This window comes from Oxyura jamaicensis, chromosome 5, assembly GCF_011077185.1.
Source record: "Oxyura jamaicensis isolate SHBP4307 breed ruddy duck chromosome 5, BPBGC_Ojam_1.0, whole genome shotgun sequence".
In the NCBI taxonomy this organism is placed as follows: Eukaryota; Metazoa; Chordata; class Aves; order Anseriformes; family Anatidae; genus Oxyura; species Oxyura jamaicensis.
In genome coordinates this window covers 47,752,882-47,780,220 of record NC_048897.1, presented here as the reverse complement: position 1 = coordinate 47,780,220, position 27,339 = coordinate 47,752,882, and the positions used below count along the sequence as shown (strand labels likewise).

General features: G+C 40.7%; 1 protein-coding gene across 1 annotated transcript in view; it reads right to left on the bottom strand.

Annotated features, from left to right (window-relative positions):
* KCNH5 (potassium voltage-gated channel subfamily H member 5) overlaps positions 1-27,339 on the bottom strand; it is a 167,515-nt gene that overhangs the window by 101,818 nt on the left and 38,358 nt on the right. The window contains exons 6-7 of the mRNA XM_035328067.1: positions 25,820-26,212; positions 8,437-8,866 (exon numbers count right to left, since the gene is read on the bottom strand). Coding sequence (XP_035183958.1) covers positions 8,437-8,866; positions 25,820-26,212 — 823 coding nt within the window. The remainder of the gene's footprint in view (positions 1-8,436; positions 8,867-25,819; positions 26,213-27,339) is intronic.

Here is a 27,339-nt window from a genome sequence, read left to right as displayed (position 1 = left end):
GTTTATAGTATAAGCCTTTTCTATGCAGCTGCTTAGAGAAAATGAAGATTGCCAAGTTTGGGTGCTGAGATCATTACCCTGCTTGGAAATCCTCTGCCTGCTCCTGATGTGAGAAGACCACTGAGACTGCAAATAATTAAAAGAGATCACGCCAAAACCTTGATATTCTTGCTTTGTAGAGCTAATAGTGTTTGGACTGTGATCCAGCAGTCCAAAAATGCCAAAAAGCTTTTTTACTGGCACTCAAAAGGGCAGATTTCCATTGAAAGTCAACTTAATTTTACTTTGTGTCACTTCCTTCTTTGTGCACTGATGTGCAACCATGGATAAACAGTTTTACTTTCTTCTGATCCCAAAGTTAAAGAATTTATCACCTTTCTCATTGCCTCAAGTGAAGCAGACAAGTGAATTTAACCCAATGTCCACATTGTATTGCTGACTTAGCTGTGCAGAAAGCTTTACCCCTGGTCTTGTAGATGACCTGCAGCCTTTTGAAAACCTTCCCTCAAGCTCTGAAATATAAAGATATGCTCACTTCAAAGACAAGGGGGTAGCGGGGAAGCATAGCTTTACTGCTGTCATTTCATCCAGTGGGATAAAGGTGATGAGGCCAAATGCCAACCTGCCCAGAAGACAGAAATAATCCAACTCAATCCTTCTGAGGAAGATCTTTGGCACCCAGTCTCAGTGAAGAACTGGGAGGGGACTTCTTTGCTGCCAAGGAACTTGATATGTTTTATTTTACAGAGTTCCTAGTACCACAGCATTAGATGCAAACACACCACAGTATCATCTGCTTAAAACCACGCGGGATCAAGCAGTCCTTTACTGCAAGGCCATCCCCATATCAACACCTCCTCCGCCATTAGCCCCAAGTCTCTTACAAGGCCAATTGGAAACCAATGATTTCCTCTAGACAACCTCCGCCTCCTCTAAACAAAATGCGCTGCCTTCGAGCCATGGTTGTTAATGCACAATTGAGTTTGCAGCTTTCTGAGTGGGTGCACGCTTGTACAGAGGAACGAGAGGGAAGCAGTCACACACAGAAGAGCTCCTCATCTGGAAGCATCCTCGTGCTCTCCTCTGAGTGAACCTTGAAACAGACCCATTTTGCCAAACCAGGTGCAGGTTGTATAATATGAAAGACCACGAAGGTGTGAGAAGCTGCTTCATCTCTCCTTCACTGGGCCAAATTGCATAGAACACTCAAAACCTTGCTGAGACAACCCTGGCAATAACCTGCAAGCAATCCCCTTCCAGGGGTGCAGGCTGTGCCCGAGCCACTCCACCTGACTGCTGTGGATGCATCCTGCACCCACCTCTAGTTTGGAGGTTATATCTGCATGCAGTCAAAGCAATTAGAGCTCACTAGCAGGGCTGTGCTGTTGTTCAAAGACATGTTTCCTCTCACTGGCTCACATTCTATGAAACTATAAGGAGCAAGCTCAAAAAAAATCAATGCAGGTCCTCTACTTCTAAGAAAGATGAACCCTCCTGTGGCTCCTGGGTGGGTGGTGCAGGGCTGCATCCCCCCCATGTCCTACATCCCTGCAGGAGAAGAAAACACCCTCACACGGCACTGACTCTTGTAGACCGCCCTTAGAGCGCAGCTGGATTTCAGTCAAACACTCAAGACAATGAATTCCTACAAATGTAAATAAAGGCTTCTCACATTACTATCTTCTGCTGTGCAAAATATGATTTCATCTACGCTACTGGTAACGATTTTTGCTAGAAGGTGCTGTCTTACACATACATTTTTCCTCAGGATCAAAAATTAAATCCTATGGACCCTTGGGATTGCTTTGCCTGGAGGTCTGCCAGATAAGCGCTTTCCTACAATTATACACTGTTGTAGGAGTGTGTGGGTTTAGCCACTGCTTAACAAATTTACTAGATAAACCTCCGTGATCCATGCAAACAGCACTCAAATGGCTAACTGCCACATATTGGCAGGGAACTGACTCATGTTACTTGAACAATGAAAGAAACCATTTGAATAATGAATCGGGCTTTGGCAATCAATGGAGAGATGACTGACAGTCCGTGTCACCACTCCAAAACATGAGCTGAGCAAAGGGGGTGCCATGAGCACTCAGCAGCCTTTCATTCGCCCGTTGCTCACTATGGGAGGGTTTGGCAATCCCAGGTGCACCTGATCTCAACAGGAGTGAGCATGTGCTGCTCTCTCCATTTAGTAAAATTAAAAGAGCCGAGCAGGGTCTCAAGAGGAACTCACCCGTGCTCTCCTTCATCAGCTCTCCCCTGAACAACAACAACTCGGGGTCAAAGCTACAGCAGTCACGTCTGTTTTCTTTTCCAACCTGCAAATTGCTATCATGAGTACTTTTAAGATGAAAACAAGAAGTCAGCATTTCAAGCCATGAAATTAGCAACTGAGTTTTGGAACAAGCTGCCTGGAAATTGTTCCAGTAGCTGGCAGGAAGGACCAATTTTCCAGAGAAGGTATCCTGTACAACCACAATAACAAATCCTTCTGCTCATACACAAAACCCATTTGTATTAACAAACCTGTCTTCACCATAATTTAAAACCAGTCACTGAAAAATAACAACTTCCCCCAAACCACCCCCACATAAATCTGGAAGTAAACAGAAGCCAAAGCAAGCTATGTATATAATAGATTTCAGTATCTCCCTAAAGCAAGAACAACAAAGCACCATTCCTGAGCTCTTCTGGGGATGGACAAATGACTAAGAGATTCTTCAGGGACTTTCACATCCTGAGAAACAGTGAAGTATACAATGTTCATCACTGCTTTTGCCTTCATTTTCTTGTTCTGATCTTTCCATGCAGAGAGAATCACCACAGCATTTCAATCACTACAGAGTGGAATACACTGCATTTCTGTTGGTGCTGAGAAGAAATGTCCCATGGGGTTGGGCACACTCGGATGGACAAAAAAACCTCATGTAAATGCCGTATTTATGGGGCTAGACTGACTGTGCAATCTGTACTATTTCTTCCGGAGCTATTTCAATATATTGTTGCACATGGTCAGGGCCAAACGCACTGCTCTAGGCTACATGCGAAGCACAAAGTTTAACTGCGACCTTTGGAGTTACAAGCTGGAAATCTTGCCACTTTTCTCCCACTGGAGCCACAGGAGGGAAGAAGGCATATAGTAGTACGCATGCTCCTATGGTTTAAACATTCACATTTGTTTCTTTAGAAAAACTCATCTCTCCCAAGATTTCATCCTGCCACATTACCACCTTCCCCAAGATCACTGTTACCTTTTACAGACTTTTGCTCACTGAAGTGCTTCGTGCTGTACTGCGAGACAGTAATGGTCTATGAACCAAAAGATATTTTTCTAGCTTCTTCCACAATACGTTCCTTTTTGTGAAAGGCACAGAAACAGTTTCACATCTATATCTATGGCTGCATTACAGAAGCCTAAAGCCTGCCTGTGAACTGAGCTAGAGGAAAACGCAACAGAAGAGACTGACTTTCTTCCTAGAGATGGTGAGCTGACAGAAATTAATGGAAGCTTTACAATAAAGGTCCTTCCTGAATGATAAATGATTCCTTGGCCATTCAAAGGATCTGACTGACCTACCCATTTCTTCTGTTCTGTGCAGCAGAGGGGATGAAATGACCTATATCAACACAAAAGGAGCTACAACAAATCAGATTCTCAATGCATATTCAGCAACTCTAAGCAACAAATGCAGAATAGGTATTTAAAGAGTAACCCTCTCCATGGGATGCTTTATGCTTATTTTTAGCTTTTCAAAAGTGCTGAAAAGCAACAGAAAAAATACTGAATAGCACTGCATGCTGAGAAATAGGAGGTAGGGTGAAAAGAAAGCTGAAATAAGCTCCACAGTATGAGGTTAAGTTATTCAAAGCCCTCTTTCCTGCAAGACACAAGGTGATATATCACAGTCTAAATATCCCACCTGGTTCTGTCCTCAGTGAACAACCAAGTGACAAAATGCCTATCAAACAGAAGAGCATCCGCATTCATCTTGGTTTCCCTCACCACCACCCTGCATCATGAAATGCTGTACCAGCAGCTACAGAATCCTAATCTGTCTCTTTTAACAAGCACACCAGTGAGCAGCCCTACTCACCAGAAGGATTTGCAAACCTCTCCAAACCCTATTCCCAAATCCCGGTAACTTTGCCAGCATGAATAGGAAACTTACGGTGTGCAGAACAAGCCACCGCTAGCTGACAATGAAGCAAAGATTTTCTTTCATATCTGAAGTTTGCATGAGCAGGCAGCTGGGACTGTGATGAATTACTATCTCTGAGTCCAGTGCTAAGTATAAGACGTTTATTTGGCAGAGCCTGTTAGGAAAGACACTGCCAATATCAAATACTGTTATTAGTAAACTTCAGGAAAGCTACCAAAGTTGCTTCAGTCTCTTGCTGCTTACAAAAGCAGTTCAGGGACTAGTGTTTTTTCATTGACTGAACTGTAATTAAATTTTGCTGAATTTTTATCTTAAAACGCTGTTTCAAAAGAAAAGCAAACTTTTTTTTTTTTTTTTTGAAAACAAGTGAATCATTTTCCATTCTTATTTACATCTTTTCTTGGGGCCAAAACCTCTTCCCAGTCCCACTAGTCACTTTGCCTGAGAAATAGCATTTTCCATCAGTTATTTCTTGTGTTTTCCCACCCTGGTTTGGTGTTATACTATCATGTTTTCAGCAACTGGCACTGCAAAGCGTGTTTACACCATCCTGCAGGTCTGATTCCTCTGCAGAAATATTCCAAGTAAAATGGTATCCACATGGAAGATGGCTTATTTTCTAACCGGTATTGAAACAACCAAGCAACGAACTCCTTCAGATTTCAGGAGCAGTCAATTCATACACATCACTATGTTGAAAACTTTCAAATCTTCATTGATATGGTTATGAAAGATTCAACCATTTGATCACAATTGGGCATTTTTACACTTTCAAATAATCTAAAAGAACAACACAAAAAGCGGTTTCTTCTGCTTATACCATTCCTGCATGCCCCAAATAAGCATTTTGATAGCATAATTTATGTGCAATAAGTAAACTCAGTTTAGTCCTTAACTGTACTTCTTGAATTTCAGACTCTAATCTTGACTTTGCCCAGATGCTTATAAGCTTACTCATGATTTTCCAGCCACTAGACTTACAAGTACTGCTTATAAACTGGACATGTTCATGGGCTAATAGTTTTGCAGGTAACACAGGAAATCTATTAAAATCAACCAGTGGCTTTAATATCAGTTGCTGTCAATGTCAACTTCGATATTGCCATGTAATTTGGGATCGAGTGTACCCGCAGCATGTTTGCTGATGACACCAAGCTGTGGGAAGGGCTGTCATCCAGAGGGGCCTGGGCAGGCCTGAGAGCTGGGCTTGTGCAAACCTCATGAGGTTCAACAAGGCCAAATGCAAGGTCAGGGCAATCCCAAACCAAACACAGGCTGGGCAGAGAATGGACTGAGAGCAGCCCTGAGAAGGACCTGAGGGTGGGGATGAGACAAGAAGCTCAATATGAGCTGGCAATGTGTGCTTGCAGCCCAGAAAGCCACCCGTGTCCTGGGCTGCACCAGCAGCAATGTGGCCACCAGCACAAGGGAGGGGATTGTCCCCCTCTATTCTGCTCTTGTAAGACCCCACCTAAAGTGCTGCATTCAGGTCAGGGGCCCCCAACATAAGAAGGACATAGAAGTATTAAAATGAGTCCAGGGGAAGGCCAGAAAGATGATCAAGGGACTGGAGCACCTCTGTTGTGGAAACAGGCTGAGGGAGCTGGGGGTGCTCAGCCTGGAGAAAAGAAGGCTTCAGGGGGACCTCACAGCAGCCTGCCAGTGCCTTAAGGGGCTGCAGGACAGCTGGGGAGGGGCTCTGTGTCAGGGGATAGCATGATAGGACAAGGGGTAACATTTTTAAACTGAAAGAGATTTAGATTAGAAATTAGGCAGAAATTCTTTCCTCTGAGGGTGGTGAGGCCCTGGCACAGGCTGCCCCGAGGAGCTGTGGCTGCCCCATCCCTGGCAGTGCCCAGGGCCAGGCTGGATGGGGCTGGCAGCAGCTGGGGCTGGGGGCAGGGGGCCCTGCCAATGGCAGGGGCTGGGATTAGATGGGCTGTGAGGTCCCTTCCAAACCAAACCATCCTGTGATTCTGATTCTATTCCACATCTCTGGCATGTGCTCCAGAGACAAAAAAAAAAAAAAAAAAAAAAAAAAAAACACACACACACACACATAACATAGAACAAATACAAAGCAGGTTACAAGCTTCATTTCCCTTCACTTACGGATGTCATGTTACTATTTTTGTTATTACTACAACATTATTATTATGTTATGGCTCTCACCTCACCCTAAATCATTTACTACTGCTGTTGGGAAACTCCTCTGCAGGGCAACAGACGTATCCCCAAAAGCCAGAGGAATTGAGATCACCATATTTAAAGTGTTCTAAATGCACCGTATTCTCCAATCCCCAGACTTCTGTGAATACTACCAACCACTTTCAACAAATAGCCAATAAGCACCTACAGGTTTTCCATAGCCCAGCTACAATAGCTCATTAATGATCCAGCTTGGGGAATTTTTTTTATGGACTTTGTAATGTTTTGAAGCACATCAAGCCATCATGTAACGATGCTGTTCAGCACAAATTTCATTGCAACAAACCGCAAGCAGAGTCCTAAAACCACAACCTTGTTTTTAAATAAGTATTTAAAAATCGCAAAATAAATAGCTTTAATCTTCTGAAGATCTAGAAAGACTTCAGAAAGAAGACTTCCTTTTTATGGTTCAGTATTTCTGCGAGGTGAGCTCAGTGTTAGTGGAGATAATTATCAGAGAGATTATGCAGATCTTATTTTCAAAAGGTTTTGTTTGCTCTCTTGTTACCTAATTGCTAAGTACTCGTATGAAGCTTAGAAAACAAAGTAGAGAAACACTAACCATTATTTATTAAAAAGAAAAATAATATTCCCAAACAACATTAACATTTTCAGCATTCTTTGCTATATTTTGAAACGTTCTGTTAACCTCTAGAGCTTCTCAGTCATCTAACCTTGGCAGCACTGGAAGTCAGAAATGTGCCTTACCACTATTGTTTTTGGACTATTTCAGAGGAGCTGAGAAACAGAAGAAAGCATGGGAAATGTGCAATATAGCATCTTGTGAGTTCTTTCACTTCTAGACTTGATGGTGACAAAGGTCACCACAGTCTGGAGACAAAAACAGGTCTTGTTTTAAGTAAAACCAGTGCAATAATGTACAGTCACTGTGAAATCACTAAATGTTTTTTGAGAACTGGATGAATCCACTTCAAGCACTTCCAAGCCCATTCAAGTATATAAGCAAAACTCAGTCAGAGTGCATGAATTTGAGCATTATAACTTTTAACCAAATTCCAGTCAAGACCTTTTAAATGTGATAGAAACCATCTTTAAAGTATATAGAAGAGGCCTGGTGGTGAAGTAGTTCTTTCTCCAGCTCAGCTACGGTTCAAGATTAATGTTACATCATCCCTTTATTGTCAATGGGCGATGGTCATACGAGGTGAATACCAACAGGCACTCCCTGACCGCATCTCAGGCCCTTATGGCCTGGATCGTAGCCCAGTCTGAGAAATACCAGAACTGTACATTCTGGAAGATACCGTAACGGCACAGTGCATATAAAATACAAGTATTGCCGTATCTGAATTGTAGCCAGGACAGAAACGTACTGATTCATAGTCGATCATCTCATGGTACTACAAATAATGGTCCTGAGCAAAGAGCCCCTTAGACTTCCTGGGATTGCAGCAGGCTGTGACCCAGCGACTCCCCTTGAGCTGCAACACCTCAAAGACAAACTTCTCACGGTACACAAACTAATGCCAACACATAAAGGGTAATTCACTAAGGGGGAAATCCTTAGGCACGCAACTAACTGCGGTAAGTTTCATGTGAACCTTGCCATTCTCGAATCTTTAAGTCACTGTTTTAATCATAACTAATTTTTGTTAAATTGCTATATCATATCAATAAACCTTAAGAGCTCTTAGACATCACATAAATCCAATTTATATAACTATATTAAATTGGTAGATCATTAAGTGCTGTTAAAATCCGCAAAATCTAATCTCATGATTTATTAACAAATCCTACTTCCTGTTAAGTTCTAGTTTGTCTAAATTAATTCACGACAGGCCCTAGACTCAATATACAATTACCATTGGACACACTTTTGTACCTACTACACTCAGTCTTGCAAACAAGTTAGAAGCTACAACAAGCACATAGTTTCAGCTTCTGTTTTCAGTGATAATTCTAAGTTCGTTTCATGATTATTTACAGGTACTTCAGTTTTTCTAGGGTGTCAAGAAAGGTTACCACATGTACTATATTCAACCATCATACTGCTTATGCAATTATCTTCAGCTCAAGCACAGTAAAATCAAATTCTACTTACAGCCGACCATCATCATGGCCACCGAAAAAATCTTCTCTCCATCAGTGGTTGGTGCTATGTTTCCAAATCCTATCGTTGTAAGGCTTGTCATGGTAAAGTAGAGAGAGGATATGTACAAGGAGTCTTTACTGGGTCCTCCTTCCCACTGCCCTGAGCCAGTGGTGTTGTATCGATATGGTGTCCCGATACTCAGTGCCAACTGGTAGAGCCAGCTATCTGTTTTGATTGTATTAGTGACTTCGTCTATAACTTCATAGTCCCCGATGCTGTACCATATGCAGGCTAGCCAATGGGCCACCAGTCCAAACACACATACCAACAGTACCAGTACAGCAGCACCATATTCCAGATAATGGTCCAACTTCCTGGCAACTCGACCAAGTCGGAGAAGACGCACCACTTTTAAGGAACTGAAGAGGCTACTGATCCCCTAGAAAAGAATAAAAATATTTAATTCATCAGAAATATCCTGGTGGTCAACAGAGAAAGCTGTGCAGCGATTTCTGCAGCTGCTATAAACCTTTCTGCACATTTTTTTAGTGTCCCAGATGACAGATAAGAACAAACTGTTCTCCCCCTCCAGTACTTTTGGCCTCATCAGGGTAAATCAAGTTTGGCTTTCAATAGGTGAATAAGTTACTTAGATTAAGCTCAGTCTTTCAAAGCAAGAAAAGAATCCTGTGAAATCCAAAGTGAGAAATGGCATGCTTGTTAAAAAAAAAAAAAAAAAAAAAAAAAAAAAAAAGGAGAGATTTTATACTTTGCCAATTTGAAGTAAATGGTAAATTCTGCTTTGACCTCAAAGAGGTCAAATGCAGTAGAGGAGCAGTCACAGAAAGAACACCCTCCAGGTGGAGTTTTCTCCAAACTTCTCAGAAAACAACAGCCATATATTAAAATTAAGACCAAGGAGAGGATTGCCACTCTAACCAAAATGTGAGTCCACTTACTTCAACAGCCTGCAGTATTATCCAATACTCAACTGAAATCTCAGAAAATAATTGTAAGTGATAAAGAGAGAAATGTGCGTACTGCTCTTCTCATCTGTCAGAGAATAGCTGCGTAACATCCTCCGGTCCAATAGTCTCCATCTCACAACATGCTTCATTACAGCTAATATCTTTATAAAAAAGAAAACTTCCAGTTATATCTCACTGACTGAACATGGACCTAACATCCATAGGCACATCACCTCTCTGACTGAGCATAATGTAGATAAAAAGCACTGGCAAGAAAGCTGCATGGCTTTGCATATAGTATTAATTTCCTTGCCTATCAAGAGACATAGTAGATATTTTCCTAAAGCAAGTATTTGAGTATTTTTTTCATGCAAGATAAATGAAGTACAAATAAGTGGAAGCACAAATACTTAGGGAATAGAAGCACAGGGACCATCAAAAAATTAATGGAAACATCTGAGTGGGACCAAGAAATATGTATGTCCTCCTCAGCGCACAAACGGTTGGCAATGTATTTTAATAGAGTGTATAGATGCAGAAAGAGAAGAAAAATAAGTTCCTGATATATTGCAATCCCATGATATACCTAACTTGTGCATTAAATTAATTAGTGACTCAAAATAGAAACTTTGGAAAGGAAGGTTTCTAATATAAAACATTCAGAAGCTGAAGACATTTAATTTAAAGTAGAAATTAAGACATAGAAAGCAATGAGGCAAACATTCCTAGTTACTGTGCCAAGATTAAATTGCCCTTTTCTATGCATCATTATCAAATCAGTCTAGTCAAAACACTGGCTAATTATATTATCAAACAGTAAAAGACTGGAGTTTCTGGAGTTTTCCATACCAGAAAACCATTTCTCGCCTTTGCACCTCTGTTTCTTTTCACAACTAGCGTTTGAAGGGTAACGTGCATCTGATATTTTTAGATGTAATCTGTTCGACAAAGTTCTTGTATGCTTTTCAAATCCTGTTGGAATTTGTTTCAGATCCCCAAATCCTTAATAAATTGAAGTTCTATATTTGCATTGAAGCTGTCAGGATGACTAATACCATGGAGGGAAGTGGAATTTTCCCATTTTGATTTCTGTATTTTGCATTTACAACAAGACACGGGTCTTGTTTATCATTCTTATTTCCATCTAAACATATACCTACTTAACTGGTTTGGGATATGTCTGTGAGCTACTCTGCATAGCCAACTTGTCCAATAACTTGGGAAGTTCCTTTTAGGGTTCATTATGCAACGGATTGGGTCCAGTAGACTACTGCATGAGTCAGAAACAGTATCTACATTAAAAAAATAATAAAGAACCACTATAGAGCAGTTTATTAAATTAATCTGCAGTCTTTTTCAGTGAATGTACCCCAATTCTGAAAGTTAACAAAAATTTGCTGGGAAATCCAAAGGAGAAAAAAGGGCATAGTGTTTTTTTTGTTTGGTTGGTTTTTTGTTTGTTTTTAATCAGGTCCTCAGGTCCTCTTGTTTTGGTCAAGGAGATAAGCATTGTTTCCATTTTACTTAGAGACACTGCTCATTATCAGGAGTATGGGTAGGGAAGGAGTTAGAGATCTAGAATCTAAACTTGGGAGTTTTTACACCCAGTAGTTTACATTCAACCCAGTGGCAAGGCTTACTTACACTGCACTTTCTACTGTACAAACCCAAGCTAAGAATCAATTCCTGACCAAGAAAGTTTATAACCTGACACTCTGTTCTCCATCCTTATTCCATCTTCTCTCCCTAAATTACACGAGTAGTTTTGCAGTTCTATAACTAATATAAAAATACAGACTTTATGTCAGAGTCTGGGAGAAAGTTTGTGCTGGCCGGCCCCCCCCCCCCTTTTTTTTTTTAAGCACAGGTAACAGTCATATATCTTATGTATAAAACAAAGAGAACATTTCAGCTAACATTCAAGAGTATTTTTTCCAAAAAGTGATTGAGTAAAACTTACTTAGAAGCCCTGTAAGTCTTAAAGCCTGTTCAGTCTGACCCACTGCTTTATGGCTAAATAATCAGAGATAGAGTTACTGAGCATTCACATTTCATGTCTAGTCTTGCAAAATATAAAGACAATGTTGGGAGCTCTAAAAGCCTATTCCACAAAACACTACCAACGAAAGAGCAATTAAACACATGCTAAATGAACACGAGGCATTGCAATAGTAAGTACTGAGTGCCTAAAGCTGGTACCTTTATACTTAAATTATATCTTGACAATAAAGCCTAAACTATGAAATACACAAAGCTCTTCCCAAGATTCAGCAGCACTCTCTTTGGTTGAAATTATACTAAACACTAACTGCTCTGAATTAAATCTGAGCTATTAAGAAACTCAATGTTTTTAATTCACCTGATTACTGGCTGCCTTTAATTTCATTTTTCTTTTAACAGTATTTATACTTTATAGTGAATATTTTTGAAACCCTTCTAATAAAGGGCAAGCATCTGCGGTAAACAAAGTAACCTCAGCACTCAAGGAACAGAGAAATTATTAGAAACCTGAAATGGAACATGTAATCTGGTCTGATGCTAGCATCATTTAAGTAATGCATGTTTTTGCTACTGAAAATCCAACCTTCGGAGAGAGGCGTGTGTTGCTTTATTGCCATATTTAGTCAAAAGGGCCAATAACATATAGTATCTGCTGCTCAGTGTGTTCTCTGACTGAGAATATCTCATTATGTTATGAACTATCCAAACCTGCCCCTTGAGGTTTTGGCCAACGTATGGGATCACATCTTAATCAAATGAGGACATTCATTCAGCTTACCCCTCAATAATCTCAGTCGCAGAAATCTTATAAGTGGAAAACCAGAAAACTCCAGAAGTCCATTTTGCGCGTCAAGTTTGGAACCTGAAGTCCCAAACCAAATTCCTATCTGATATGCGCCATCAACTTAGAAGTGTGAGTCATACATCACTGCAGTCAATGGAGACTTTCCCCGTGATTTCTGAAGCCACTGGATCAGCAGAGGACACAAGCAAGAACTGTGAACCAGCCATCTTTAAACTACCATTTCCATTTAGCAGACAGCTAAAGCCACTGCAGAAGTGAACAATGTCATGTTTACCCAGAAGAATACTTGTGGGGAAAGGATGTTCAGCTTTGCAATTAGATTATACATTCATGATTAAACAAAGCCCAAGTTCATTGACTTAAGCATCTTGCAAAGCCTGTTTTCTCAATATTCTTGATATACTAGGAAAAAAAAATCAGCTTGATAGTGGGGGGGCACAAGCTGGAATAGCACTCGGTTTGAAATGCAGAGGGGCCCACTCCTTCCTGTTAAAGTTACCTGAATCTTACCATTTCAGGTCCTAAATGTCCACATTGTCGAACTCCAGTCTTCCAGGATAAAATAAGTCTCTAAGCTATGTGGCTGCTTCTGGCTAAACTTTTTTTCTAACCAAAAACTGAGCAAAACCTTTTCTGGAATTGCAATACGGGCAGTGGGAACAGACCTCTTGACCCTGAGCAAGAACAGGGAGCTAAAGTTCCCCTGCACTTAAGGAATCCCTGATAAGCCAGGCAATAGGAAGGATAAAGCTTTCAAAGTCACATTATACAGAGGTCACGAGTCAGACATGCAAGAGGATAAAGGGAACATTGTCACTAAAGGAAAATGCAGGTCAACAAGTGCAGGAAATCATTCAAGTTAGCGTTAGTGCCAGAGATGTCCTCCTAAACTAGGAAACAGAGCAGTAGGGTCTGTTGTACACTAAAGGAGAAATTCTCAGCATAGCAGAGCTGCATCTTTGTGAAAGATATAAAAGATTTAACCAGCTGGTAACTTGTTAACCTATTAAATCTTTTCTGCAGTAGGAAATCATTGCATAAATGTTTTAAAATGTAAAATAAAAGCATAAATAGTCATTAGTTTCTATCATCTAAATATACTAAAATCTGCTCAAACCACAAAATTAAATCCCAGTATACTGAAATGGTAAATTCATGCATAGATTTTTTTTTTCCCCCTATTAGGAAACAATAGGTTTTTAACTCTAGGCACTTTTTTGATTAGATTTCACTTCATGATTTTTTATTTATATGTTGTTAGCTGTGGGTATATATGCAACAGCAACAACAAAAAAATGAAACATGCAAATTAAATGTGTTCCAAAACTGAAATCCTTCCAGCTCTGAAAATAGGGACCGGTACTGTATCACTTAACAGAAAACACTGTCTTAGAAAAGGCCAAAGGAAAAAAGGAAGACTTTTCACTATGCTTTGATGTTCAACACTTTGCGGTTTTGTAGAATTTATGGAGTGGCCAAGAACCACAGCTGAGAGCCCTTCTATGGGTTTTAGGGCATCTCACCACTGCAAAGGTGTGACCACAGCACACACAGACCTTAAGCTAAATTTAAGCTAATAAGCTTAAAGGTGCTGGATGCAAAGCAATTACAGCAACCTGCATTCAGCAAAACTAGCTATTAAAGTCTGATCAAATCCTCCAAGGAGTCTGCAGCCCAGGCTGAGCTCTTTATCTCCGTGCAAGAGCAAAATGGTTTCATGGAAGTTGAGCTCGGGTACACCCACAAAAGCCACAGCCACACCGTGATCAAGCTCTAAGCAGCCTCCTAACGTGGAATCCACCTCCTGTAATGCTGCAACCTTACGGCCACCACCCAGTCTATGTGAATTGTCCAGCTTTCCACCCCGATGTGTGAGGAGAGGCATGTCAGAAGAGTGATTCACCCAATCCATCTCAGGCAGCCGGCAGCAGGATGAATCACCTCCTGGAGCTGCCTCTCTCCCCTCCCACCGAATACAAAGAGGCTGAAGCCTATCACTTACACAGCTTATGGGAGGAGAAATTAAACCCATCCTTAGGAATCCGGATAGCCCAGATCTGGGCAGCATCCAAACCTGTATTATGTTATTATGGAGATGGATATTACAGAACACTGCCTCACAATGTGAGACTTAACTTTCTCAATATGAGCTTGGAGAATAAATGCTATTAATAACATTAGGAAAAGATTTCCTGCAGATGCAGTAGCATGCTTATTTCTTCATTGAATGGCCAATTACTCCATAGAAAGTGATGCTACACTACATTTGGTTCTGATAGGATTTGCAAAAGTCCCCATTGGCTTGAAAAAAGGACTTGAATCAGTTCATAAAAAAATGAACAATCACAAAGTAAACTGGATTAGGGTTTTTGATTTCAGAAGTGCAATAGCTGATAAATTATAAATGATTTTATATTGAATTGCAGACAATAATAAGTGAAGGCAACTGGAGTGGGAGAGATAGTGGAGTCAGACACCTGGCAGCAGGGGACACTTGGAGGGTCCTTACATCAAAAAGTACCAAAGGTAGAAAAGTATCCAGAGGTTGCTTCTCAAAGCAGAGGAAAAACTTGTAGAATTTGGCATCAGTTCTAAACACGAAAATCATTGTACCAAAGAAGAAAAGAGTAATATAGAACTGACATTGTATGAAAAAAAAAAAAAAAAGATGAACAGAAAATTACATCTTAGTGGATAAAATGAATGAAGTGAGAATTGCCAAATGTCAGGTTGAACCTTTTCTTGCAAAGAACATTAAAACAAATATCCAAAGATTCTTCACACTCATAAATGAAGAAAAAAAATAAAAAAGGAAGAAAAAAATAGAACAGGCTACAATGAAGAAAAAATAATCCAGACCTGGGCTAAAAATTATATTATTTCTTAGCTTTAGTTTTCAAAGATGTTAATGTTTTCCAGAAAACCTAATGCATCAAGAAGGAAACAAACAGATACATTACCTGAACAAATGTTAAGGGAAAGGGTAATTAGAAACACTGAGATAAATCAAAACGCAATCAATGCAGCAGTGCAGGTTTGCTAAGCTTAGGTTAGCTGGGGTCCTGCCAAGTTTGCCTGATAGCTTTCCCTGATAACAAACCTGATTTTCTAAAGAAAAGACATGCAGTATTTCAGTAAGGCAAGGGGTGAAAATGTTAGGAAAGAGAGAAACAAGAGACTAAAAGAGGAATTGTAAGGTGACTGAGGAACTTGGGAAAAGGATGGCAAAATGGAGAATGCTCAAAAGAAAATCTAGTAAGGGCTACAAGCTCAGACTCTTGGTGGTTTGTTTTCTTTCTTGACGCAAGTAGATACATTATATGCTCATGAAATCTGCTGGAGGCACAAATTTGGAAGACACTGCCAGTCTAAAGAAGGAGGGGGAAATAACTGGGTGGGAATAAAACAAAAATGATAAAGCTAAACAATACAGAGGCTAACAGAATCCATTATGGGGAATAATAATCTAGATTTTTGTTACTAAGAAGTTCTTCAGCTGAAAATGACAGAAAATGAAATATTTAGGTACCCCACTTAAACACACAGTGATTCAGAGCAATCAGTGGGTTGTACACTCACAAAAAAAAAAGGTTAATTCAGCTCCAGGATGTATCAGATAAGCATTTTAACAGGCAAGAGGAAAAGCCAAACCCCATTACGTGGCAGTGATGGATCCCCCAATTAATAAATACAGCTCTGCTCTAAAGAGATGCAGAGATGCATTCAAACATAACACCATGCAGGAAAAACCTCATAAAACCTCTTTTTTTTTTTTTTTTTTTTTTTTTAATGAAAAAGTTCCTAGACAAGATCAGTTTGCTTAGACTAAGGAAAGGAAAATTGATGTGTGTGTGCGGGAGGGTGACTGTTCTTTCTACGCACATCAAGGAGATAAACATGAGGGAAAAAGAAGAAATATTTAAAGTAACCAAGGAGGCTGGCACAGGGACAAATAAGCAGACTGCAAATTAAGACAGATCTGCAGACAACATGAGTTAAGGCGGATTTTGATCAGTTTATGAGAAGCACAATATGATGAACCTGCCCACGAAAGGCACAACTCAGTGATTAAAAAGGTCTCTGTGATTTTTACACCCCTCCCCCCTTATTTTTTCCATTTGCTTTTGTTTTTATCCTTTGAGCAGTTTAATTGAGGTGGATACAGCCCAAGGGCGGGCTGCATCTTATCTCAATGTTAACTACACCATGGAGGGGTCCGCATCAGAACTTGTCATGCTAGTGTGTCATTACTGAGAATGGTGAGAAATGGGCATTTTAGGGCAGGGTGACTCCTCAGATCTACTTTGAAGACATGTTGTTTGGACATTAAGAATCATACCCTGAAAGTGTCTGTGTATCCTTGTGGAGCATGCCTGGCTCTGGGTTTCACAGCAAAACATTCATTAACTTTCTCTCACCTAAAGTAACTGCACACAAGAAAAAAATTGCTCAGCCCAACCACTTACTTGGTTCTGTAAAGTCAAGGTATAGCTTGAGATTTGCCATTGAAGCAGTGAAGAATGCAGTGTTTTTGTAAACCTTATGCAATCTTCATCAAGTAATTGTTACATGGCACACAATGAAAAAAGAAGACAATGTGCCTACAGATTTGGGGAACAAGTGAAATGGCGAGCTCTTGTCTACACAAGCAGGCAAGCCCGCAGGCACATCTCCAGAAGTTATGGCTCTGTGTAGCACAGAGGAGGATCCAGAAGGACACACAGGCTGTTTGAAATTTAACCAGCAAATCATTCCCAAAAGAAATTTTCAAGCTGAGCTACTTAAATAAAGCTTAGCTCTAAAATCCCTGGTTAGCTCCTTAATGCTTCTTTACTGGAGTTAACGTTAAAATAAATCTTCCAACATATCTCACAAACTTTTTTTTTTTTTCTTTAAGGTAATCAATTAATGCAATAAAGTTGCATAGGTACAAATCAAAATGCTGGACTGAAAAAAATAAAAAAGTAATTTTTCTGATTTATCACCACTTTAAGAACTGAATTTAGGGTTGGATTCAATTATGTAAATCCACATAGGAGTAAGGGGCATTGCTTCACAACAAGCTCTCTAGTTCATGGCTCCAGGTAGAGGCAGAGTCCATTTAGAGCTTGATCTTGCACCACTGACAGCAGTGGAGTAGTGACTACAGCGAGCAGAAAATTAAGCCCTTACAGCACAACAAAAGCAAGTAGGTTTTCTCATGCAGTCTCTGAAAGCACCTCCAAATTTACACTCAAGTATTTTTTGCTGTGTTGTGTCCTGTCCACGTCCCCCCTGTCCTTCAATAAGCTCAATAAACTACAACTTTATAAATGCACTTCCAGGTAACTGTTGGTAATTGTTTATGGCACAACCATACAGTGCAATACATTTCAAACACAGAATAAATGAGATTGCAAAAAGCAGGAAGACTTCAAAACTAAAAAATCTAAAATCTAAAAAAAATCTAAAAAATCTAAAATCTAAAAAATATTTTAGATTTAATTTGATGGGTATGTGCATTTTTTTTTATTATTATTATTATTTTTAAGTATCGCAGGGTGCCTAACTGGGGAACGATATCATAAAATACAATGCTATCAAAAAATACAGTATTTTTCACATAGGGAAGGTGGATGGAGGATGAAATGGGAGGGCAAGGAAGGTATGTCCCATTGCTCAGGACAGTATCTAAGGAGGATCCTGAACTCTGCCAATAGTATAATGCCAGCAACAAACTACACATTTTCTATTCCAAATATAGAAAGGAAAAGAGAAGAAATATCTGGATAGAGTAACCTGAGCTGCAATGTTTCTGCAAGTACTTCTGGATCTACGCATAGCCTTGATGCTGATAGATATGTGCAACACAGTCTTCAGGGTTTAACAAAATGAAGACTCACACCAAGTTACAAGGCTCTCTCTCTCTCTAGGAAAATATAGGTTATACTGCTATCAGCCATGCATTTGGTTTCTCCAAGGCTGTATCTGGGATCCATTTTATGCAGAGCAACTGCCTGCATCCCTAAGTCTGCGACTCTTCCTTCCACTCGTGCATTCAGCAATCTCAGTGATTTGGATTTGTGCTATTCTCATCAGCATTTTTTAATTCAGTATCTGACTGGATTACTTCATTTGACTTGTCTCCTTCCTAAGCCTCTCCTCCTTTGCAAGAGAGAGGATCTGCAGGAAGCAAAGCTTCCCTTGAAAGTACTCCACATACAACTTGCCTCAATTATATTCTTCATTACCTAGTACAGCTCCGACTAAAGATTTGAGTTAAATGGCTTGTACCCAACATCTGCTTCCTAGTGTCATATACAAAAACAAACAAGAAACACACAGCACTGAGACATATAATTAACATCTAATATTTCACAATCCAAATCAGAGACTCCCAGACCACATCCAGCTGCTGAAATAACTCTGCCTGCCCTCTCACCACCCTTGGCATTGTCTTGGGCTCAGGAATTTCCTATTACAAGTTTCCCTGCACATCAAGATGACCCTTTTGAATTTCCAGGGAAGAACCTGTAGAAAACTGCCATCATCTTACAGCAGTTACAAAGTTAAGAATTAAAGAATGGCAGAACTTGAATAATACCATAGTTCAAATAAAAGCTAAAGACAAATGGTGGAATTTTGCACCTAAGTGAAGAACAAAATTGACAGGGGTGAATATGGTTAACCATCTGTATATTATGCATGCCTAGGGTGGCTAAATTTATATTTGGACATCCTAACCAAGACATATTATATTGCAGCGACAGTGTTCTTCATATTTAATTGTCTTCCCACTGCATAACAAAGGAGAAAATGCCAGGTCTCAGGCTTAGTGCGTCTGTCATTATGTTGCTAGGAGTTTTCATCATAGTTTTACACTTGGCTGCATCAGGGATTTAGTTCTGGGAATTATTTTCTCCATGTCAGCCACCAAGATTTAGGAAAGGCAGCTAGCAATAGACTATATTTCAGAGCCAAAGCTACATTCTTGCAACTTGCCAATTCATATCCACCTTGCTTATACCACTCTGACTGGGGTCCATAAACCCTTCTTCATATAGCTTTGGAAAAAGGAATGTTTCTAGAAAAGCACTGCAAATGTGAATATGGCTAAACTGATTGTCCTAGCTTGCGTTTGCTTTCATTCTACAGACATGGCTGTTTTAGCTAATAGCACTGATGCAAGAAAGTTTCTGCCACTGCTGAACAGATCAATAATAGTAATTAAAGGCAGATTACACTTGCAAGGATTCCATGCCTTAATATGTCCTGTACAGATCACTAAATTTTAAAGGCCACTGGGTCATGCAGTCTTACATTATTAAACAACAGACAGGATTTCAGAGTTTTAGCTCATTTAAATTTGTCTGCTTTCACTTCCAGCCAGTGGCTCATGAGAATTAATTTTTACAGAAAGGATGATCATTTATACAACTCATTTGAAAACCATCTGTTTGGCTATCTATGTGTATTATCCCAACATCCCATCCCATTCTTTTCAATACTTGCCATGTCATTCTAGGGCCATATCTTTGGCAGAGATGAGCTACGAGTTCTAGGTTTTCTTTCATTATGAACTCATAAATTCATGACACTAGGGGAAAATTGCTAGGAAAAAAAAAAAAATACAGTGCACCAATATTTTCCAAATATCAAAGTGGGAAATTTGAGGAAGCAGTTTCCACTCAGCGAAGAGCCTGTCCATACACCTAGTCTTGGAACTACTTACACTATGCACTAAATTTCAGAAGCTCAAATGCAGCCATCAGCAGCAGCACATTGGAGTGCCCTTATCTGAGTGGTGGTACCTGGGGTTCTTCCATCTCCAGGGCACTCTCCCAATTGCATGGCTTTATGTGGGACCACAAGCCAAACACCTGCACAATATCCTCATTTCCCTGGGAATTAAAATCTACACATCTGGTCACAAAAGGAGTTGTAGCATGGCTTGACCGTATCTGAACAAGCAAAAGGGGCCAGCCTCATTGGGCACACTGTAAATCCAACCATTGCAAATTCATCCCAGCCTGACTCTGATAAGTATCGTGGCTTGTATGGAATGAGTGGTTGCCCACACTGTAACTAACCTTTTGGTAGCCCAGACAGAGAGAGGCTGAATATTAACCTCTCTGAAATAGGCAGACCACACAAAAATGCAAAGCTTCAAGGTAATGTCATCCTCTAGCTTCAGAAGAAGGGAGTCATGAGTTTAGAAATATAAGTGATTGTACATACATCAATGAAAAGAATTGTTACATACAGTTAGGTACTCAGGAAAACAAAAATAGCATTCCTTCATATCACATAGAATTCCAAGACTCCAAGCACTTGGACCAGACTTCCAATTTCAACAGGCTTTAAATAAGCTTTATGACAACTAGGATTTCACATGACCAAAATCTTGGAATCTGAATGCCTTATCTCCCCCATTAATGAAAACTCCTCCCCCACCCATTCTTTTTTTCACATAAAAGACAGACAGATAAGAACCTTCAAACTCAACTTGAAATTTCACACAACTCTTTCTTTCAAAAACAACAAGAAAAAGTACAGCCTAGTTTAAGAGACTCTGAGCACACACACACACCTCATTCTGGTTCATATCTTGAAAACTAGCTGGGTTCCTCAGCATTCCTGATTGTGCACCTTCCTCTACCTCTGTATATGAGACGTTTTCTGTATGGCTTTGCTATAGCCAGCATGTTTTTCAGTGCAAGTAATGTTTCCCAATTAGAAAAGATACTGTGCATTTTTCACATTTCTAGGACTATCTCATCCTACCAATTTTCTTAAATAAGGCACGTATCCCACTAAGGCTTCCACTTTTCTCACTCTTAGCTTATTTTTCTCCAACCTATTCTACCTTGTTTTCCTACCCTCTCAATACCACTTAGCCACTTAATTCCTTATCCATCACATCAATTTATATCACTCTAAGCTGTGTAAGGTATCCCTCTCTGTCATTACCTTACATTTTCACTTCCTTGTCATGCATCTAAATCCCTCAGAGCAGAATCACAGAATCACAGAATCACAGAATTTCTAGGTTGGAAGAGACCTCAAGATCATCGAGTCCAACCTCTAACCTAACACTAACAGTCCCCACTAAACCATATCCCTAAGCTCTACATCTAAACGTCTTTTGAAGACCTCCAGGGATGGTGACTCCACCACCTCCCTGGGCGGCCTGTTCCAATGCCTCACAACCCTTTCAGTAAAGAAGCTCTTCCTAACATCTAACCTAAAACTCCCCTGGCGCAACTTTAGCCCATTCCCCCTCGTCCTGTCACCAGGCACGTGGGAGAACAGGCCAACCCCCACCTCTCTACAGCCTCCTTTAAGGTATCTGTAGAGAGCGATAAGGTCGCCCCTGAGCCTCCTCTTCTCCAGGCTGAATAAGCCCAGCTCCTTCAGCCGCTCCTCGTAGGACTTGTTCTCCAGGCCCCTCACCAGCTTCGTCGCCCTTCTTTGGACCCGCTCAAGCACCTCGATGTCCTTCTTGTAGCGAGGGGCCCAAAACTGAACACAGTACTCGAGGTGCGGCCTCACCAGAGCCGAGTACAGGGGGACGATCACCTCCCTAGCCCTGCTGGTCACACTATTTCTGATACAAGCCAGGATGCCGTTGGCCCTCTTGGCCACCTGAGCACACTGCTGGCTCATATTCAGCCGACTGTCCACTATCACTCCCAGGTCCTTCTCCGCCTGGCAGCTCTCCAACCACTCATCTCCCAGCCTGTAGCTCTGCTTGGGGTTATTACACCCCAGGTGCAGGACCCGGCACTTGGCCTTGTTAAACTTCATGCAGTTGACCTCAGCCCATCGGTGCAGCCTATCCAGATCCTCCTGCAGAGCCTTCCTACCCTCGAGCAGATCGACACACACACCTAACTTGGTGTCATCTGCAAACTTACTGAGGGTGCACTCAATGCCCTCGTCCAGATCATTGATGAAGATGTTAAAGAGGACCGGCCCCAGCACCGAGCCCTGGGGGACGCCACTAGTGACTGGCCTCCAACTGGACTTGACTCCATTTACCACAACTCTTTGGGCCCGGCTATCCAGCCAGTTTCTAACCCAACGAAGCGTGCGCCAGTCCAAGCCAAGAGCAGCCAGTTTCTTGAGGAGAATGCTGTGGGAGACGGTGTCAAAAGCCTTGCTGAAGTCAAGGTAGACCACATCCACAGCCTTTCCCTCGTCCACCCAGCGCGACACTTTGTCATAGAAGGAGATCAGGTTCGTCAAGCAGGACCTGCCTTCCATAAACCCATGCTGACTGGGCCTGATCGCCTGCTTGCCCTTCAAGTGCCGCATGATGACTCCCAAGAGGATCTGCTCCATGATTACAAAAGCTTGTGTCGAGGGCTGACTCTCAATAGATTGCAGCGAGGGAGCTGCTCTGCTACGTACGAAACCCCGACCCACAATCAGGTCGTCTACGAATGATTTAGCACCGGGTTCCCCACGAACATGCGGTACGCGGCGGGGGAGAGGTGGCGCCCACGTCCGGCCGCGCTCCCGTCCCGACCACGAGCGGCGCTCCGCACCGGCCGCGCCAATATAACAGAATATAACAGCCTAGCTCTGTAGCTCTAGGTATGGGAACATACACCTCTAATTCCGCATCAAATCAACATAATTCCCCCAATTCTCAATGTGTGTGTCATAATCCTTTCCATCATATCCACCTATGTCCACTGAGCAGCAAAATATTGTTGATTTGCAGTCATGCTTACATCGGGTGGCAATTTCACAAGGCTCCAGCTTTGGCCTAATGTTCATGATGGTAATGACACTGCTCCTACTCTGGTCAAGACTGTATATGGAGAGCTCTAATGTTCAGCAAGGAATCTCATTTTTCTTTCCTCACATTCATTTCTTGAAACTATTTCTTTCTTTAATTCTGACTTTATAAAATAGCACTTGAGTGCATCAGGCACTTTATACAGCAACCCCGTCTTCGAGCACTGATACACAAGCACAGGCTAGCAAACACATACTCTGAAGTAGCTGATGCTGAACCAGCAGCTTATGTTTTATTATATCTGGGCCAAAGCCAAATCCATACGTGCTGTGAACTGAGAGAGAGCTACAACAGAGAGCCACAAACCTCAACATCCTTGCCATATCTTTCCTTACGCATTACAGACCTGCTTGTGGGGAAGAGAAGCAGCTGACCACAGTGGTAGCCCCCTACCCAGCTGGTCCCTTAATAACACACAAGTGCAGTTGATGTCTTATGTGAAAAAAAAAGGAGGGGCTGAAGGTGGGACACACAAGTGGAGCAAATCTGGAAAGTCGTCTTTCACTCAGCTGGCTTTTAGAGCAAATCACACTGATTTGGGGCCATCCTTCACCACCACACCATAAGCTCAAAGACCACCAGAACCTGTCCACAAGATCTGATTTTCCATTAACTTTTTTTGAAGTGCCACAACCACCAACTTTAATGCTGAAAACAAATTCCTTTATGCAACACACAGTGCCAAGATAAAGAGCAAAAACCTACCAGAATCAAGAGCTAAAAACTTCTCTATCCTACTTGCCTTGAGGAGGAAACACTCACCTTCTAATCAGAAACACTCCCCTTTTAATCAGTTAGAGTATTTCTTCCAAATTAAGCTTATCAATTTGATTATTCACTCAATACCAAGCACATGGCTGCTAGCAGGCCAAGAATGCAAGTCCCACAAAAGAAGTAACAGTTAAAATAAATGTTAAAAGCTATAGAAAGATAAAGAGCATAACAACTACAACCACACAGAGTGCACCAACTTAAAGGACTTAAATGTCACAAATGATGACATACCAACCACCATAAAAATCTGCTCTGGACAAAAGAAAATAAATTAAAAAAAGGGAAAAAATGTAGAGCAAGGAAGAAAGACTGGCTGTTTACATACCTGTTTTCAAAATCACTTCTTTTCAGGTGCTAGGGAAAATCAGGGCTGAAGGGGGTTGAAATCAAGGATACAAGCAGTTAGGCGGTTGGGTGTTGGGTGTCTGCTAGAGACCCAGGGGCATAACGCACCATTTCACAAGAGAGAAATGCTGCCAGTGGATCTCTTATTAAAAAGGAGCTGATATTTCATTTGTTTGAAGGTAAAATCATAGCAGTGCCAGGATCACCTTTTTACTGTTACTACATTTGGTTAAAGTTTGCCACTTGAAGTGTGCCATGATTATAATGCACTACACCAACGATTCTTTGCTGCCACAAATCTTGCAGATGGTTTACCTCCCATGGATGTGAGAGAAAGAGTTTAAACTTGTCATTTAAATGTGTACTGCTTGGGCACAGAAATTTTTAGTTTTACATATTAAAACATGAAAATCTGGAGGTAACACTGCATTTTTATAAAAAATCAGGTTCCTCTTCATGTGAAACTTAAAAAGGTACCTTAAAAAGCTGTATTATTACAACCTTGGTAATACCACCTCCTTACAATCCTGACTGTACAACCTGATTCCAGACGGGCAGCTCTTGTATGATCTTGAATTTAAGCTGCAAGTATTATCACTTCTGTCATATTTGCTATAAATAAAATGGAACGGTGTCAAAAGAAGGTACTCAGTACACAGACAGGGATGGAGTTTTAAGAGCTCAACAAAACCTGCACTAAAATTTGTATTAAGAAAATACTAGTGTGGATTTTATAAAGCAAGGATACATAACTGCAGATATATTTTTTTAATAATTTAAAAACAGTATTCTAAGAAAAAAAACTGTTAAAATGTTTTAAAAAATGAACAAAGGCTTTTTCATCTGTTTATGGCCCTAAGGATAAAAGGCTCTAGAGAAAAATTAAAACAAGCTCTAATGCCATTATACTTGCATTTTAATAATGGATTTTATCTGCATTGACTTGTACCTATATTATTTGTCCTAGTTATTGCTTGTTTCCTCTATTATTTTAGGCTGCAAGCCCAATTTATTAAACATTTATATATTTAGCAGTTAAAAAGCATTAATTGAGTGTCTCTTTAAGATGTGTTTGTCTCTCCGCAACAGTTTCTAAAATACCAGCACTAACTCAAAACTGTTTAAAAAATGGAGATTAAGCCTCCCTCTCAATCAGACATTTAAAAACACAACACAAGAAAAAAAATTACAGGATGCTTCCAAAAGTAATCCTAGGACGGGATTTTAAAAATGCTCATTCAGAGGCATTCTCTAATTTTGTAAAAGTCAGTGGCAAATTTGCCACCCGCTTCAGCCAGAGCAAAGACAGTTTTGATTATTTACGTAAAGCCGCATCAGGCCGTCCTGCAATGGATTAGGAGTGCTTAAAGGCAATCCCTGGGTCTGAGCTGGAAAGGGAGGCTTGGTGGGGGACACCCCAACTGGTTCAGCCCATTGGGATGTGGATGTGAGATGATGCTTCTGGAGGAAAAGGAAGTGACTGTGAAAACCACATTCATTAATGTTCATGGCTGAATGCAGCACTGAAATCTTATGACACCTCTTCTTCTCTGACATGGGAACATCACATAGGTAAAGCCCAGAAGCCTAATACTATCCCCACATTTGCACAGGGCTTCCATTGCCTGTTGTTTCTGCCGGATCTCTCGAAGCGTGCTCCTAAATTAATTCCTAATTAAAACAACACTTCTGAGGTGGACTACAATAGCTTACCTCATCCACATTCTCAAAGGCATTGATGATGTCATATGGTAAACAGGACAGAAGATCAATCACAAACCACGTTTTCAGGTAGTTCATCCGTATGAGTTTGGGATCAGATATAACCTCTCCACCAGGACCAACAAAGGTTGTATGAAAGTTCAAAACAATGTCAACAAGAAAAATTACGTCCACGACACTGTCCAGCACGAGCCAGGCAATGTTGTTCTGTTTTGTCTTGAAGGAGACATTATATGGAACCATAATTGCTGTGTAGAAGGTTAGAATTAAGATGACCCAGTCCCAAGTGGTCTTAAAAGCACAATAATGTAGTATAATGTGTGGTGGAGTCTTTGGAGCTTCTTGCTTGTACTGAGGAAGAATATCAGATCCCAGCTGGAGAACCTACAACAGACATAAAAGCAAATGTTACTGGTTTCAGTTAACATGAACGAATTTGGTGTCTCACAGATTTCTGTAAGGAGAAGCAAAAAGACAGGACTGTATTTATTGGAGATTCCAAGTCAACCCACAGTTTCTAAATTACTTGGTTTATTAACCAGTGAGCTCACTGGTGTGTAAGTCATGTAAAAAAAAGTGGAGATAGATAAAAGGAGAGCATACAAGGATAATCTTGCATAAAGGCAGATCTTTGCAGATGTACTCAGGGGAAACCATGCCTATAGCAAAAGCAGAAAGGCTCCATACCAACAGGTTGTGGGTACTGCTGCACTGTCTCATGCCCTGCAGTTACGAACATGAATATTCATTCACATTTGGAAGTTTTGCAAGGTTAATTTCATGCTTGATCTCCATTTTAAACTGTTGTTTAGCCAAAGCAATACCTATCAAACCAGTCTTCAGCCTTGCTGGCTGACCTCCTTCGAAAATGAAGTATTACGTGCACAACTTCTGCCCTAACACCTTGGCCATACCATACTTCCTTTCCATTTGCTTCAAAATGCTGTTGCTCTTACCAGCTCAGTATCACCAGTAGGTTCTCTCTTTTACTTCTTGTAATTACTTTTTTTTTTTTTTTTTTTTTTTTTTAGCATATGACTGTAATCTCCTGCACACGCACTTTTGTAAAAGGTGGAACTGGAAATGTTGCAAAGGAACCAAGCCAAATTCATTCAAGACATTCTTCCTGGCTAATCTAATTACCTCTTATCTCAGTCCACCAAAAGAAACAAAAGTACAAAGGAACACACAGCATGGTAATACATTGCACTGACAACTGAAAGATTCATGTGTGTTTTCAAACTACTAACACCTTTAAAATTTGGGGATTTAAGTGCATAGAGATTAAAATAACTAATTTCAGCAACTTTAAAACTCATTTTGGCCCTATGACTGCCCCATACTGGAGCTGATGCACCACATTTGCAGGACAGTTAGATGGTAAAGAGCAGCCCCTTACACATAAAAACAAACAAAAGCAGAATGCTTGCTCAATGAAGAGGAGCGAATGGCTGAATAAATAGCACAACAACTAAGAATACGAACTGAAGGATCACAGATATAGATTCTCT